The following is a 15,207-nucleotide window of genomic DNA, read 5'->3' as shown; positions in this document are numbered from 1 at the left end:
TTTCCCTCCAGTTAGCAGCTCAGGAATATTATATAATAAAGTATTTTTTTGTCTCCTCACTCAGGAATGATTTTTTTTAACATTATAACATTATAACATAACATGAACATTATAACATTCCAAATCAAAGAAATGATCAAATATAATAATCTAGATGTACCTAAAGAAAATAATATTTAATGTATTTTCTCTGACTGCCATTGTCTCTCACGTTTAAAAACAGTGATTATACAACAGTTGCATTGTACAGTTCTTGGCTGTAACATTTCCCTGCTAAGCAGAAACAGTATTAGACTGATGCTGTCATATATAGATATCCAATCAACAGTCTTTCTAATGGACACATCCTAGTTTGTCATGTGGAAGAACTGAAATTATCTTGCAAGTTCAGATAATGTGCTTTGTTGGGAAGTGGTGTTATTGGGGTCTTTTCATGATTTGCACCAAGATGTGTTTGGTTGCCATCAGATGAGACATGAGATAGGACAGAAGCAGCAGAGCTGGCAACCTTGTCTAACAGTATATGATATACAGTACTGCAACTGCTTTAATAATACAGTACACGCAACAAAACAACAATTTTTCAGTAGCAGTACATATAGTTTATTAATTTTATTTGGTTTAACCGTAAGATTTTCTTAGATTATAGAAGAGAATGAAAGTGATTTGTTCCCATTGAAGATAATTTATTCTCTTCATGGCATGCTGATCTTAAGTGTTAGACATTGCTTGGCTTTTTGTCCAAAGCATGTGTTTACCACGGCAGAAAAAAAGCCCGGATGAAGTGATGGGAGATGACAGAAGAGTCTGCAGGCAGAAGGTTAAAAAACAGCATGTCACGTGACTGGATAAACTCCTAACCTTGTTCCTGAGGAAACGGACAGTTTCAGCTTGGGGGGTGGGGTGGGTGGCTCGGGGAACAACCATGGCAACACATTCCTATCAAATTAGAGCCTGATGCAGAATGTACACAGCTCCGGTCATTACTGCTTTACTGGTTAATCAGTTGAAATCCATTTAGATAAATGCTGTTCTTAATCATGACTTTACAGCCTGTGATGTGAGTGAAGAGCAAACAGCTAGTGTTTAATGTCTCAATATTTTAGGTGTATCACATTTCCATATGTTGTGTGAAATGTGTGTTATGGGAATAATCATATGTATAACAACTCTATAACCAGTTATATATCATAATAAAGGTTATTCTCTACTTAACTTATATATTGAAATGTTATGGCAATATCTTACATTTTTGCTCTTCTCTTGTTCTCTTTGCTACAAAAATTTCACATGAGCAGACAAAAGGAATAACTGCATGCATCAACATAAGCTGTGTGCATGGGTATGAGTGAAGGTTTGTGGTGGACGATAGGACAGAGCACACACACACACACAGTGCCGGAATATGATTGCGTGTGTGTGTGTGTGTGTGTCTGGATGATGTGTGTGTTGACGTGCCGTAGCAAGAGTTCAGGGAGGCAGCTGAGCAAAATAATTTAGAATGTCCTGCCTGCTGACACAAGGACAAAAGGCGCAGGGAGAACTTTCTCATATGTGGCTGCGAGACAATGGCGGAGGTTCGGGCTGCACACTCCACAGCGGTTGTTTTCTTGCTGACCTCTCGTCCTCAGAGTGATGGTTGGAGGCAGCAGACAGCCGTCCTCTCCTGCATTTCTCCAGCGCTGCACAGGTACAATAATTCCAGCGCTGATGAGCAGCATTTTCCTCCACTGCCAACACTTCAACCTGGAGATTAATAACTGTCCTGATTGCATCTACCATAGTGGCTGTCCTGTTTCACTCTCTCTTGCTCTCTCGCTCCCTCCCTCTCTCTCTCTCCTTTTCTGTACATTTCCCTTTTTCCTCTGCCTTTTTTACTTCCCTTGTTTTGCCATTTCCTTAGATCTCTTGCTCTGCCTTTCTTTAGATCTCTAACTATACCTTTATTTCTTTCTCTGTCAGCCTCTTTCTCCTTTCCCTTCTCTCGCTCCACTCCACTAAATTTCATAATGTAATTTAAGTATCCTGCAATATATTTTCTGTTCTATTCATCATATCCACCTTGTTCCAATACACTGAACACTCATCTCTCCTAAAAAGTAAAGTGGAATAGGACTTGGTTAAATCAAAATTAGATTCAGCAGTAAAAGATACAGTAGCTGGACAGTGCCACAAAGATTATTACCTTGGATTGAGGAGGGCACTCATTTGTTAGAGAGGCCCAGATGGACTGGAGGTGGGCACCAGGAATCCTCTCTGGGCTTGAAGGCTGAGCTGGAAATGGCTACTGAGCTCATGGGGAAGTGCTCAGGGCCAAATCAATGCATCACTCCAAGGCCTACATACACAGAGCGTCAGAGGCATGTGGGAACCTGGGTGACACTCTTTATCAATGAATATAAACTCACCTTCCCAAACCCAGGTTTATTTACGAGAGTTAAGGTAGTGGATGAACCTCTACAGGAAAAAAACAGGCCGATGTTTGGGCTTGTTGTGATGTATGAGGTTTAACCCATGACTATCAAAATAATATTAAAAATAAAAAATTTTAAAAATTCCAGACATGACAGCCATACATTTCATGATTTGATATTCAAATCATGATTTAAGATTTCAATATTATCTAGTGATGTCTTAAGAATGGCAATCACAAAGACAGACAACTTAACTGCATATTCATCCACAGGTCAGTGTTGCTACATGCTTTCATGTTTTTCAACAGCTAGGATTGGGGCACTTTATATAGTCTACATTAGATTAAGTATATCTCTTAAACTCCCAAGACCCACTGGTAAGTCTAGACTTTTATTTCTCACTCTTAACCACATACCTTTTACTATTGATTTTTACAGTAGTTACTAAATAATTCATCATAATTAAGGGATAATATGCTTTAAAATGAACTGACTTATCAGCGAGGGAGCACGAGTGGTCAAGTGAATTGGTCTGCTGTTATACAAGTATCTAATTTTCAACATGAATGTTTTTCTCTCAGTGAGTTGGCCTATCATTCTCATAGACATTCTTTAATTCAATTGTGACAATAATATGAGACAATATCATGACCTTGGTGAAAGAAATTTTGAATAACTACTGCGATCTGCTTTTGTCACACAGACCTGGCAAATATTTATTTTACCCTTATTTGTTAAGAACCTTGAGTTGCCTTGTGTATGAATTGATATATAAATACATTCACTTTGCCTTGCCTTCTATATCCCTCATGTTCTGTTCATTACTTAGTAATGTTATGGTCCATCGGCCTTCTGCTTTCGAATGCGTAGAAATACATCTGTAACAGTTATTATTAAATATTCTTATATATCCTTGTTTCCTAATTGCAAGTATATGTGTGTGTGTGTGTGTGTGTGTGTATACAGGTGGGAGGACAAAAAAGAGATAGTGTTTAAATGGACCATGTGATAATAACCAAGTACATCATCCTGGTAATAAAAATATGACTTTTAAACAAGTTACTTCGGAATCATGTCACATTTTATGCTGCACCTATCAGTAGTAACACTTCAAGTTATTATAAACAACTGATGCATTTCTGAGGCATTATCAAGGACACCTCCCATCCCCACCATGGACTGTTTGTATGTCTCCCATCAGGAAAGCGTCTGAAAGCGTCTGTCGCACAAAAATACTCATGAACAGCTTTTTCCCTTCAGCGTTAACTGCCAGCCTCAACCTAATAACTAAAGAGTAGCATTAGACACCATACTGTACAGTATTATACGTTACTGTTATTATGTGCAATTATTTGCAAGTACTTGCATTTTATCTATTGTAAGTATCTACTGCATCACATTGCATGCGCCATGCTGTTTAACTCTACCTGTATACTGTTTACCTCAACTTACTGCACCATAATTCTTATTTATTTCATTTAACTTAATTGCCATTTGCATTATCATACTGTTTACCTTCAACTGCACTGTTATCTTAACTTATTGCACCATAACCTTATTACCTCATTTAACTTATTTGCTATTTGCTATACTGGGTTGGATGCTAACTGCATTTCACTGTCTCTGTATGCGTACTCTGACAATGACAATAAAGCTGAAAATAACCTAACCATACTGTAGTGTAGAGCTATGGATTCTAACTTTAAAATACGTCCACATCATTTCTCTACTGGAAACATTTCAAGAACTTTTCAAGAACTGACAGTTAATTCATTCAAAGCCAGAAGAATAATGTGGAAAGATAAAACGGTTATTGTTGTCTCAGTGTATGCGAGTGAGAGAGGGAGTGAGTGAGAGGGAGGGAGTGAGTGAGAGGGAGTGAGGGAGTGAGGGAGAGTGAGAGAGTGAGGGAGTGAGTGAGTGACTGATTGAGGGAGTGATTGAGAGAGTGAGTGACAGAGTGAGGGAGAGAGTGAAGGACTGAGTGAGGGAGTGAGGGAGGGAGAGAGTGAGAGAGAGAGAGTGAAGGAGTGAGTGAGGGAATGAGTTAGATAGTGAGAGAGTGAGTGTGTGAGGGAGTGAGTGTAGGAGTGAATGAGGGAGTAAGAGAGTGAGGGAGTGAGTGAGGGAGTTACCGAGAGAGTGAGAGTGAAGGAGTGAGTGAGGGAGTGAGTTAGATAGTGAGAGAGTGAGTGAAGGAGTGAGTGTGTGAGGGAGTGAGTGTAGGAGTGTAGGAGTGAGTGAGGGAGTAAGAGAGTGAGGGAGTGAGTGAGGGAGTTACTGAGAGAGTGAGAGTGAAGGAGTGAGTGAGTGAGTGAAGGAGTGAATGAGGAAGTGAGATAGTGAGTGAGGGAGTGAAGGAGTGAGGGAGTGAGTGAGGAAGTGAGAGAGTGAGTGAGGGAGTGAAGGAGTGAGTGAGGAAGTGAGAGAGTGAGTGAAGGAGTGAAGGAGTTTGTCTGCCCTGCGTTTGGACTTCAACACATCTCCGCGCGCGGCCCTGCTTTGAATTTGGCTCTCGGCGCAGGGCGCATGCGCAGTGCGCGGCGTGCTGTGCTGTTGCACGGCGCAGCTGTTTGGGGTTTGAAATTCCAACATGGCAGAGGCAGTGGTCAGTCTTCCCCTTCACTAACTTGGAATGGTTTCAGATCGCCAGCGCCCGCGCGTAGCCCGAGCCGCCGTCCCTCCGCCAGCCCATCGGATCGATGTCGCTCTGACCTCCGCCGTTCCCCTGTTACACACGCAGGTAAGACTTAATGCTGCCGCTTCAGCCGCATAGCGACCATTTCCACAAAAACGCTGGACTACGGAAGAGCGCCTTGCTGCTTTATCGCGTAGCACGCCTCTCCGGATATCCATGCATCATCACCATCATCATCATCATTATCCCAAAAAACTGCAGGACCAAACACAAGCGACTCAATTCCCATCTCAAAATAGAGATCGGAGATTTTTTTTTGTTTGTTGTTTTTTTTTTTTTTTTGCGACGGTTGTGAAGTGCCAAAGTACACCCGGGTGGGCGAAGTTCGGTGCCTCTGAGTGATAGTCGAGTTGCATTAATCATCGCACTGCATTTCCAGGCTCTGATGAGAGAAAGTGCTCTCACTTTGGGGTGGGGTTGGAGTTGTTTCAGAGTAACTTTCTTGGCCAAAGGGAAGTCAGTGCATTGCGATTTTTATCCGCTGAAGGAAAAGTTTGTTGTGCCATTGGGCTGCAGCAGCGCGGCGGCTGTGATCTGTTTCTGAAAGCACCGGGAAGACCTGCTGAGAGAGGAGCACTAGATCATAACGCGGCTTTAAATCAGCTGTAAGACAAACGCTAGTGTTGAGTTTGAGCAGGAGGCTCGGGGAGAAAACTGACATGAGCTTCATGTGTGTGCTTTTACTCCCCACCTCTCCCTCTCTCTCTCTCTCTCTCTCTCTTGCTCTCTCTCTCTCTCTCCGCTCCCCAATAGCTTTTGCTGCTTTTGCCTTCTCCTCCTTAAATATATGCATGTAGGTTAAATGAGTACCTGATGAAATAAAGGCCGGCTCCCAGCCCCGGGTTACACGCGGAGGGGAAATCTGCTAGCGGAGAGGAAGCGCAGTGGCCGCGCGCGCTGAAAAAAGCCCCGGCTTTGGGAATTGCTCCGGCTTCTGCTCGCTTCTCTCCCCCGCTTTCCCCTGCTCGAGCCCGGCAGAGATGATCAGTAGCACCGCTCTTGATGGTACGTTTCTTTTTTTATGGCTTATTTCAGCGTACAGTAGCTTTATGTGTAATCTTACTCTGAATGCATGACAGATTTAAATGATGATAATATCTGTGTGTAGTGACAGATTGCCTACCTGTTTGAATGCCTTGCAAAAAAAAAATAATAATAAAAAAATGTTTTAGATCCGATAAGCGTTTACAAAGTAATTTATCTACTACAGCAGCGTTAGAGAAGCCCTCACTAAAGCACATGGAGCCTGTAATCTCCACGCATTAGACTGCTTCAGCAACAACAATAATAATAACAACAACAATAATAACAATAATAACAACAACAAAAAGAACAACAATAGCAACAACAACAATAATAACAATAATAACGACAACAACAGTAACAACAACAACTACTACTACTACTACTACTACTACTATTATTATTATTATTATTATTATAATCCAGTTTGTATGTTGTGTTATGAATGATCGTTCATTTCAATTTCAATTTAAGTAAGAGTCTAGGATTTATATATATATATATATATATATATATATATATATATATATATATATATATATATATATATATATAAATCCTAAACTCTTACTTACATACATGTATATATACTTATATACACATATATATATATATATATATATCTATATATATACTATACTTTTTATATTGTCTCTGTTCGTTATTGAACTCAATCTAATCATCCTTTCTAACAGTTTAAGATCAATCAGCAAACTGACCTCGTATTAATTCTTGGTGCTCTTTCTCTTCTGTTTCATTATAAACACTGCAGGCCTGTAGTCTGATTACACTGATGGAGCAGGAGAAAAACAAGGAAATAACTATAATTACAGTATTAGTTATATTTGTGTTGTATATGCACATGCACATTTCATTGTTTCTTTTCAAAATTATTTTATGTATCATGTGAATTAGTGTTACTCATGGTGTAAGTGTGTGTCTGTGTGTGAGAAAAGTTTGCAGGATGGTTAGTTGAATTCGGCTCCATGCATTATTCAGACTGGTCATGTTGTTTCCTGCATCAGCAGTGCAGGACAGTGTGTTATATACAGTTCGTACATTACGCCGTGTAGTATATAGTGTAGAGTGTATATAACTATGACACGTATAGTTTTGTAACCCACAATAAATGTTAGATTTTAGACATTCCCATCTTTAATTCCACCTGGCTTTAAATAGGTTATGTGTTATTATTCCCGGCAGATGTTCCTTTCTGCATGTCAGACTTAACTGTCCATGTATGTTTGACATCCACTCATGTCAAACAAATTAAGTTATTGCTATAACACTGTTTTAAAATTGAAAAATCAGCTGAGAAATGTTCCTTTTCCACAATTTGTTAGAGTAATAATGGACAATGTTAACCACACATCAGCTTTCTATCTAATTCTAACTAACTAATTCTATCTAATACTGCATGCCTAGATTAACAAAAACATATTTTTACCTGAAAGAGTATTTTTTTAGCAGCAATGAAAAATCAGTTGCCCACGAGCAGCATTTGCATTTAACCACACAATTAAAACACTTTCAAGTGTGTTTTCAACTCCTCTTTATCGCTGAGGATCCATCAGTAGGGAAATTTACATTTACATTTATAAATTTATTTTATTGAAGTGATTTTTTTTCTGTAGTGTGTTCTTATTAGAATGGAAATTGTTCATGGCTTTTTTTCCTGTAGGTTTTCTGTGTTCTTTGCTTGATAACACTGTTAAAGAAGATGCATAATCTGTTTTCTTAGATTTCATTTGATCAGGGCAGAAGTGGCCTCGTTTTAGCTGTGGCAGTTTGTGCAGGTCTTTTCGATCAGCTCCTCTCACCAAGCATGTAACTGGAGTGTTTTGGAAAGATTTTAGTTTCAGCTTTTGCAGCCGGAGTTTTTCTGAAGGTTGTTGGCCCGTCTGATTATTTTAACAAAGTGACTTGAAGACGTGTGGAAAAGCTGCGGTGGTCTCACATACTTCTGATTTAACCCCAGGTGCGCCTATCAGCATGTTAACCAACCTGACAGAACCGTTCACTCCTTATTGTGGGTTGCATGTGTGTTTGTGTGTGTGTGTGTGTGTGTGTGTGTGTTGACATGAAACCTCATGTTGAGTTTTGCGGTGTGCTCGATGACAGATGCTGACCCCTCCCCTTTTCAGCACCCTCTTTAACTTGATGTGTTTGGTGTTGAGCACGGGGCCTTAGGGATACACACATATACAAGTTTTATCTTATTAATAATTTTATATTCTCTACATAACATTTGTTATTTAGGTATTAACTCTTTTTCACATTTATATTAGAATATTTTGAAACATGTTTTTGAAATGGTTTTGCTAATTTTAACACGAGCAATAGAAAACAGCTGTTTGTGTGAGGCACTATAAGAGACACAAATTAAAGTTTAATGACTGCACTATCAATTCACTATATCACTACTTTATATTTAGCATTTTCCTAAAACAATAGCATGGTTGAAGTGCTTAAGTATCAGCATTATTTTACATGAAAAACTATTGTTTGGAAAAGTATTCATAGTGGAGCCCATGCAAATGTAATTTTGTTTGCATGTACCATTATTTGTTCTAAAAGATTCCAATTTGTGAATTATATTTAAACATATTTAATGTAAATTTTGATGATAAATGTTGAAGTAACTGTACCAGCTAAGTAATAATTATTTTAATTTAGTTGTCTTTAGTGTGAGTTTTTGAGAGGAATACATATGAGTGGCATGCGACATAAGTATTGTGGTCTAAAGGAAGCTATACTTTTTTGTTAACTAGTATAATTCTAATCTCACACACAAACAGATATTTAACAACTTCCCCTGCAACTAAACACTCTGAACATGTTTTATTTAGATATTTCTCAAACATGTTCTTCTAAGTGAAGTTTGGCTCTTATTTTTCCACTGAAAATTAGGAAGAACCCACAAGTGGCATTATATACAGTTTTTTTTTAGTTTTGTGACACTTTGTTCTGACATTTTAGCATCTGTGAATTCAGTGTGATACACACATTACCGGTTAACTCCTACAGAGTAAAATTTCACTCTCTAGGGGTGAGTTTGCTAGCGGTGATTTTCTGCTTCTTTGTATCTGTATTTGTCGGTAGTTTGACTAATCCCTCAATGCTCTACAAAATCTGGCACAGTGTAACGGGTTGGGTGTCTAACCGGCGCAGTCCTCTTGGGATTGTTTGTATAAATGAGACTGACAGTTTTTATCTCAGTGTAATGGTGACAATTAAAGGAAGCTGTAGAAGAAGTCAGCTTGCTGCTAGACGAGCACCTTGGGGGATCTCAGGGCCTGTTTCAAATTGATGAAACACTCATCCGTACAGACGGATACATTTGTCAGTCTCTGTAACAAACCTCATTCAACCTCAGCCCCCCCCCCCCAAACCCCCCCCCAACCCATCTACAGTCGAGACAAAAGACTGGCTCGAATGAAATCAGTAGCGGGTTGTCATCTTTAAGCAAATATGTTAAATGTTGTCTCGTGTGTTTTTCATCAGGAAAACTGAGGAAACCCCTCAGGGAGAGACACATGCAAATACAAATCCCATTTCTACAGAGAGAGCCCCCTGCATCTCTCTCTCTCTCTCTCTCTCTCTTTTCCTCTCTCCCTCTCTCTTTCTCCCGTGGCAGCTGGCTGTGTTATCTTTGTGCGTTTCGGAGAGTGCTGTCAGTTCTCTCGATGATCTAAGTTGGGGCACGTTAGAAAGGAGCTGCAGCTGTCTGTTGCTATACTGAGAGATGTGTATGCTCTGCTGCAGAGATGAAGGACCTCAAATCCTTGACATGCTCCCTCTGCTTCCTCCCTCCCCCATTACTCACTCACACACACACACACACACACACACACACACACACTTATTTAGACACATATTGCTCATTGGATTGCCACATTTTCTTTCCATACTCTCTCTCTCTCTCTGATGGACAACATGTGAATGCAGGTTTTTTAAACAGATATTATCATTTATCCATGCTGTATAAAGGCAACCCAGCTCCTGTTTGCATGCCGTCCTGAGTCATGGAGCCAAAGGGGAAAACATGGTGAAAATTCCACAGAGCTCCTCTAAATGGCACTAATCACACTACGGTAAAACCGTCTGTTAGCTTTGAATTGTTAAATGTAATTTGTCCAAAATTTATCAAAGTAATTGGTCAATATCTTTAGCTTACCTAAACAGAAATATGGATGGGAATATGGCTACAGTGGTGGCATTATGAGATTAGTGTAAATAGAGTGTGCAGTGATTTATTACTCCAGCTGTCCTGGACTGATGAGTCGACTGACTGCATTTGTCCATCGTCTTTTTTTAGTCACGAATCTCCATTCAGTGCTGAATGCAATATAGTGCAAAAAAAATGTAATGCCTGGTACAGTAGGCCAAAACAAAATGTGAAATACTCAGATAATGACAGATCTAAGAATAAAGGTTTATACATTCTTATTAGTAATTTCTTTAGCTAATTATATTGCACAGACAACTTGTGGATGTTTTTAAGAGTGAACTTGCTTTTGTGGATATGACAAATAGGCTGCATCTAATCTAAGTTAATATTTTTTTTACGCCTTATCTACCATAACTGCTAATTAAATGGAGAACTTTAGCTCACATCACATATCACATATTTTAAAAAAAGCTAGACAGAGTTTGTGTGTGTGTGTGTGAGAGAGAGAGAGATATTGGGTAGCATTTTTCGATCACCAGCTCTATTCATGGCTGGCGAGAGAAACGCTGAAATCCGCCGCAGTAACAATGATTGACAGATCGACGTAAATGTGTTGCTGTGCACACTGGACTTCCATTCATTACAACGCATCGCCAAGGCAACACAACCTGACAGCATCATAACCGCAGCAATCACACCGAGCTGACATCAGGATTTGAACTGCTCACATTCCAGTTTGGGAATTTTTTTTTCTCTTTTATGTTATGGCTTATATAAAACAGATGATTCTTTCATTCAGAAGTACGCAGCATTATTAGCTGACTTTTGTTCAGAACAATTTGAGATCGCGGTCGATGTTTCTCAGAAACTTGAGCGAACGTGTCATTTTAGACATCTACTGGACGAAGACTGAACAAACTAGTGGGTTTTCATTATTTTGCTCACAGGTAGTAGTCCATGTTCTTGACACAACTGCTGTAGTCCATTAGAAGTGAACGTCCTCAGTGTTCGGTTTATTTTCCCTTGCTATGTGAAACAATGAGCTGCCCTTCACCGGATCTCTGTCTGTCCGTGAAGCAAAGCGGCGGTAGAGTGTCTGCTGGGAAACGCTTTAGAATTGCTGATCCCCAGGTGGCCACGGTGAGGTACTTTTAAACTGGCCTTCTTCAACATTCCCTTGCATTCACAGTTTTATACGAGCAATTAGCGTACCCCCAGTGACAGGAGCGTAGACGTCTACCTTAATCACTGACGTCTTCATTTCTCTGTTTACATTCTAATTAGACATGATAAACCTCCTTCTTAATGGGCTCCATGAAGGCAGAATTTTATGCTCTTTAGTTCAGGGGCAGGCAGGTAGTAACAAACAGAGAAACAGACAGACAGCGTACCTGTTAGGAGGTGGAACAAATTATTATTATTATTATTAATAATAGTAGTAGTAGTAGTAGTAGTATTTCAGTCTCACTGTGATTAGAAAATCTGGAACTTTAAACAGTTCAATTATTTTCTGCATTGACATACAAAAATTTTATTTATTTATTTATTTGTTTATTTATTTATTTATTTATTTATTTTATTTTTTTTTAGCTTTTGATGGGAATAGCTGTAAGTCCTGCCAGTGTTGAACACTCGGGTGCTAAGGATTTGTGCATTATGGTCTGCAATGAATTACAATCTAGTTCTGAATTTTTCTGATAGCCGGAGAGTGAAATCAAAGCTGTTTCAGGTCTGATCAGAGGGCAGCATGAATTTCTATCACCGCTTTCATTTAAAGTAGCGTTTTCTTTTAACCCTTGCTCTTGTGCTGGTGGACACCTTTTAAATCGTTCCCAGCAGTTTGTGGAAATTTTCTTGCTGTTTGTTGCTTGTTTGGCCTTCTCTAAATTGTGAAATTGAACGATTTGATCACAGCTCTGGCAAGACCTGCGCCACAGCAGAGCGACAGTTTGTATAGAGTGCAGAATATCAGCGGTGCAGATGGATTGTCTGTGGCTGTCTCCCGCTGCACCAATAACGTGCTTTTATCACTGAACAACCTTGAAAAATGAGACGTGCATTTGCAGTCCTCTTTCACCGTGGTGCGCTGTGCTCTCCAGGAAGGATTTCTATGGCTACTGATGTGAAAATAAAATGTAAAAAAGTCACCATGATAATCACATAAAGATCCACAGTTCTTTACATGTTTAGCCTGTAAAAATCTGCTGGAGCACCAGGGGTTTTTTTCCTGTGCACCAAAGTCCTCTTATCTTTGGCCAAATAATATATCTGAATCCCTCCATTTTCAGTGCTCTATGTCTTTGATATATGCGGATATGGAGGGTTTTAATTGAGTAAAATTGTAAATTAGTTCTTGTCCCTTATCGTCTAAAGGGTGCAGTGCAAAAAGTCACCTGTTTCCTTCCAGCAAGCGGAGCGTGCTTTTATTACAGGGTGCTAAAAACCCTTCTCTCCTATTCATTTATTTGATGTTTCTTGACATTTAAATTCATCGGAAGCCTTGTAAATTACACAAAGACATGGAAAAAAAAACATGGCTTCAGAAGATCAGTCATTCTGAGCTCAGCTTCGAGAGCGAATTATATCATCTAATTAGAACATAAAATTGTAATTAATGCATTGAAATTAGCCTCTGAGAAAAATTGTCCATTGATATGCATGACAGAAAACATTCATGTGCTTGAATGTGAGCGCCAATATTTTGGCTCCCTCCTCCCACTGGCAAGAAAAAAAAAGAAAAATGAAATCCTTCAGGAATGATGAATTGAGTCATCACGTTCAGCAGCTAATTGTCTCAAATTGATATTTTGATGTACTACTAAAGATCACATAAAAGCAGTTGGATCTTAATTAGTATGATGATCATAGGGAGATGTGCGCGATTGGCGCGGCACTCTGCTAACTTCCCAGCGCTCCATTCATCCTCGGTGGGGGCCCGACGGGCTGGCAGCTTGGCACCACGCCAGGGATTGACGTAGAGAAGCCGGGATGCGATGCAGAGGTGCTGTGTGAGGACTGTCTGGAGGACTGAAAGCCAGAAGTACACAGGAGCTCAGTAAAAAGAGTGCGGAGGAGAGGAATGAGAGAAAGAAATGTTGGTAAAATGCCATGAAGTTTACGGTGTCAGGCCTACAGAGGGGGTTCGGCCTGAAGCATGCAAAGCCTCACAGGGAGGTTAGTGGTTAGCATCCACCAACAGTGCTGAAATGCTCTGGGCTAGTGCTAGCCAGCTAGAGCTGTAGGGCAGCGGGCTGACCTTTGGACTGGTGTACACTGGTATTTGGATGGTGTACTGGGCTATGTGCAATCTATGGACTGGAAGAATAAATATGTAAGGAAATATTATGGAAGATACATGACCTGAGGTTTGGTTGAGCCTGATCACATTTCAATATATTTGAATATTTGATGTTAACTCCTGTTAATAAGTCAAGGAGTAGTGGATAAAAGTAGCTGTAGAAACTTATCAGGAGTCTGTAGCTACACTCTTGGCTCTCGGCTCTGACTGGAGGCTTCTAGCGGTAGCCGGTGGGGGAGGCAGCCGGCGCTAATGATGAGCCGTAATGTAATTATCTCATCTCAGCCGTCTGTGGAGCAGCACTTTTCAGCTTTGGTGCTCACCGACACAACGCTGACCCTGACTCACCCCGGCTTTTACTGCTCCCCTCCTCTCTCTCCGGTATTACCCCACCGCCTGCCGCCTTAATATGCAGCCTGCGTGGTGCTATTTGGGCCGATGGGGTATGTTCCTGTCCCTGTCAGGATCGGCAAAGCTGCTAATAGATGTGCAATAAATAACATGCAGTTTATACCGTAACTTGGCTTTTTGAGGCTCAGCCATTACTACCATGTAGAAGGTGCTTTAAACAAGCATTATGGCTATATGTTGCATTGCAGTTACATATTACCTCACGGACTACCAAAGTGCTGCAGTAGGAAATTATCTGTCTAACTTCATCATTATAGAAAAGAGGTTTTTAACAAACATGAGCCTTCATTTCACACCTCCAGTAATTTAACCCCTTAGACTCTCAGCTTATTTTTCAGTTATTTAGCTTGAGGCATATAATTAAGTAATTACTATGAAAATAATATGAAAGGTGTGTAGTTATAAGAGGAATGTTAGTCTGGATCTGTAGACGAGTGTAAGTTTAAAGGATTTGTTTTTTCTCTTGTAATACATTATCTGCTTCTATAAAGATTATTATAAAAATTTCTTACAAAGGTGACTGATCTATATTTAAATGTGGAAATTTAAAACCTATTTTATTTATTATATTGTTATAAGATTTCTTTATAGAATTTAAACTTTGCTACTTGGTTATTGCTTATGTATACCATTGACTGGGACTTATGAAAGAAAATATTTATGTTTGGTGCTGTTTGCATCAGCTGTAATGCACGTGAATTATTAAAGCGAATCTGCATAAGAGAATGTCTGTGCTTGAGGGGTGCCCTTCATCCATGTCCTCCAGCTGAGGTAATTACAAAGTAAATGTGCATTTGATGAATTTAATGGTTGGAACTACACTACATGCATTATATATATATATATCTATATCTATATATATATATATATATATATATATATATATATATATATATATACACTGATACTTTAGTGCTATATATATATATTTATTTACTAATATTTCAGTACCACGTGCACTTATATTTTAGTAATTCTGTGCTATATCTATTTATATACTATATATATACAGTATATATATATATATATATATATATATATATATATATATATATATATATATATATTGTATATAGTACTTTGATACTTCAATTCTATTCATATAATAGTAGTTCAGCACTAAGTAAAAAGGGGTCTGCTGTGTAGCTGACATTGTCAAACTGTCAAACTACTTTAGCATCCTTCACTGGAT

General features: G+C 39.3%; 1 protein-coding gene across 2 annotated transcripts in view; it reads left to right on the top strand.

Moving 5' to 3' along the window:
* Positions 1-4,833: 4,833 nt before the first annotated feature.
* The window catches only part of fign (fidgetin), a 45,526-nt gene continuing 35,152 nt past the window's right edge, over positions 4,834-15,207 (top strand). The window contains exon 1 of one of the 2 annotated variants that reach the window (XM_026913027.3): positions 4,834-5,157. In XM_026913027.3, coding sequence (XP_026768828.1) covers positions 4,944-5,157 — 214 coding nt within the window. In that variant the 5' untranslated portion in view covers positions 4,834-4,943. Of the gene's footprint in view, positions 6,118-15,207 lie in introns of both variants that reach the window. The other variant, XM_053234391.1, reaches the window with a different exon arrangement.

This window comes from Pangasianodon hypophthalmus, chromosome 5 (genome assembly GCF_027358585.1).
Source record: "Pangasianodon hypophthalmus isolate fPanHyp1 chromosome 5, fPanHyp1.pri, whole genome shotgun sequence".
NCBI lineage: Eukaryota > Metazoa > Chordata > Actinopteri > Siluriformes > Pangasiidae > Pangasianodon > Pangasianodon hypophthalmus.
Note: the sequence above shows the minus strand (reverse complement) of the source record. Positions and strands in the feature narration are given on the sequence as shown.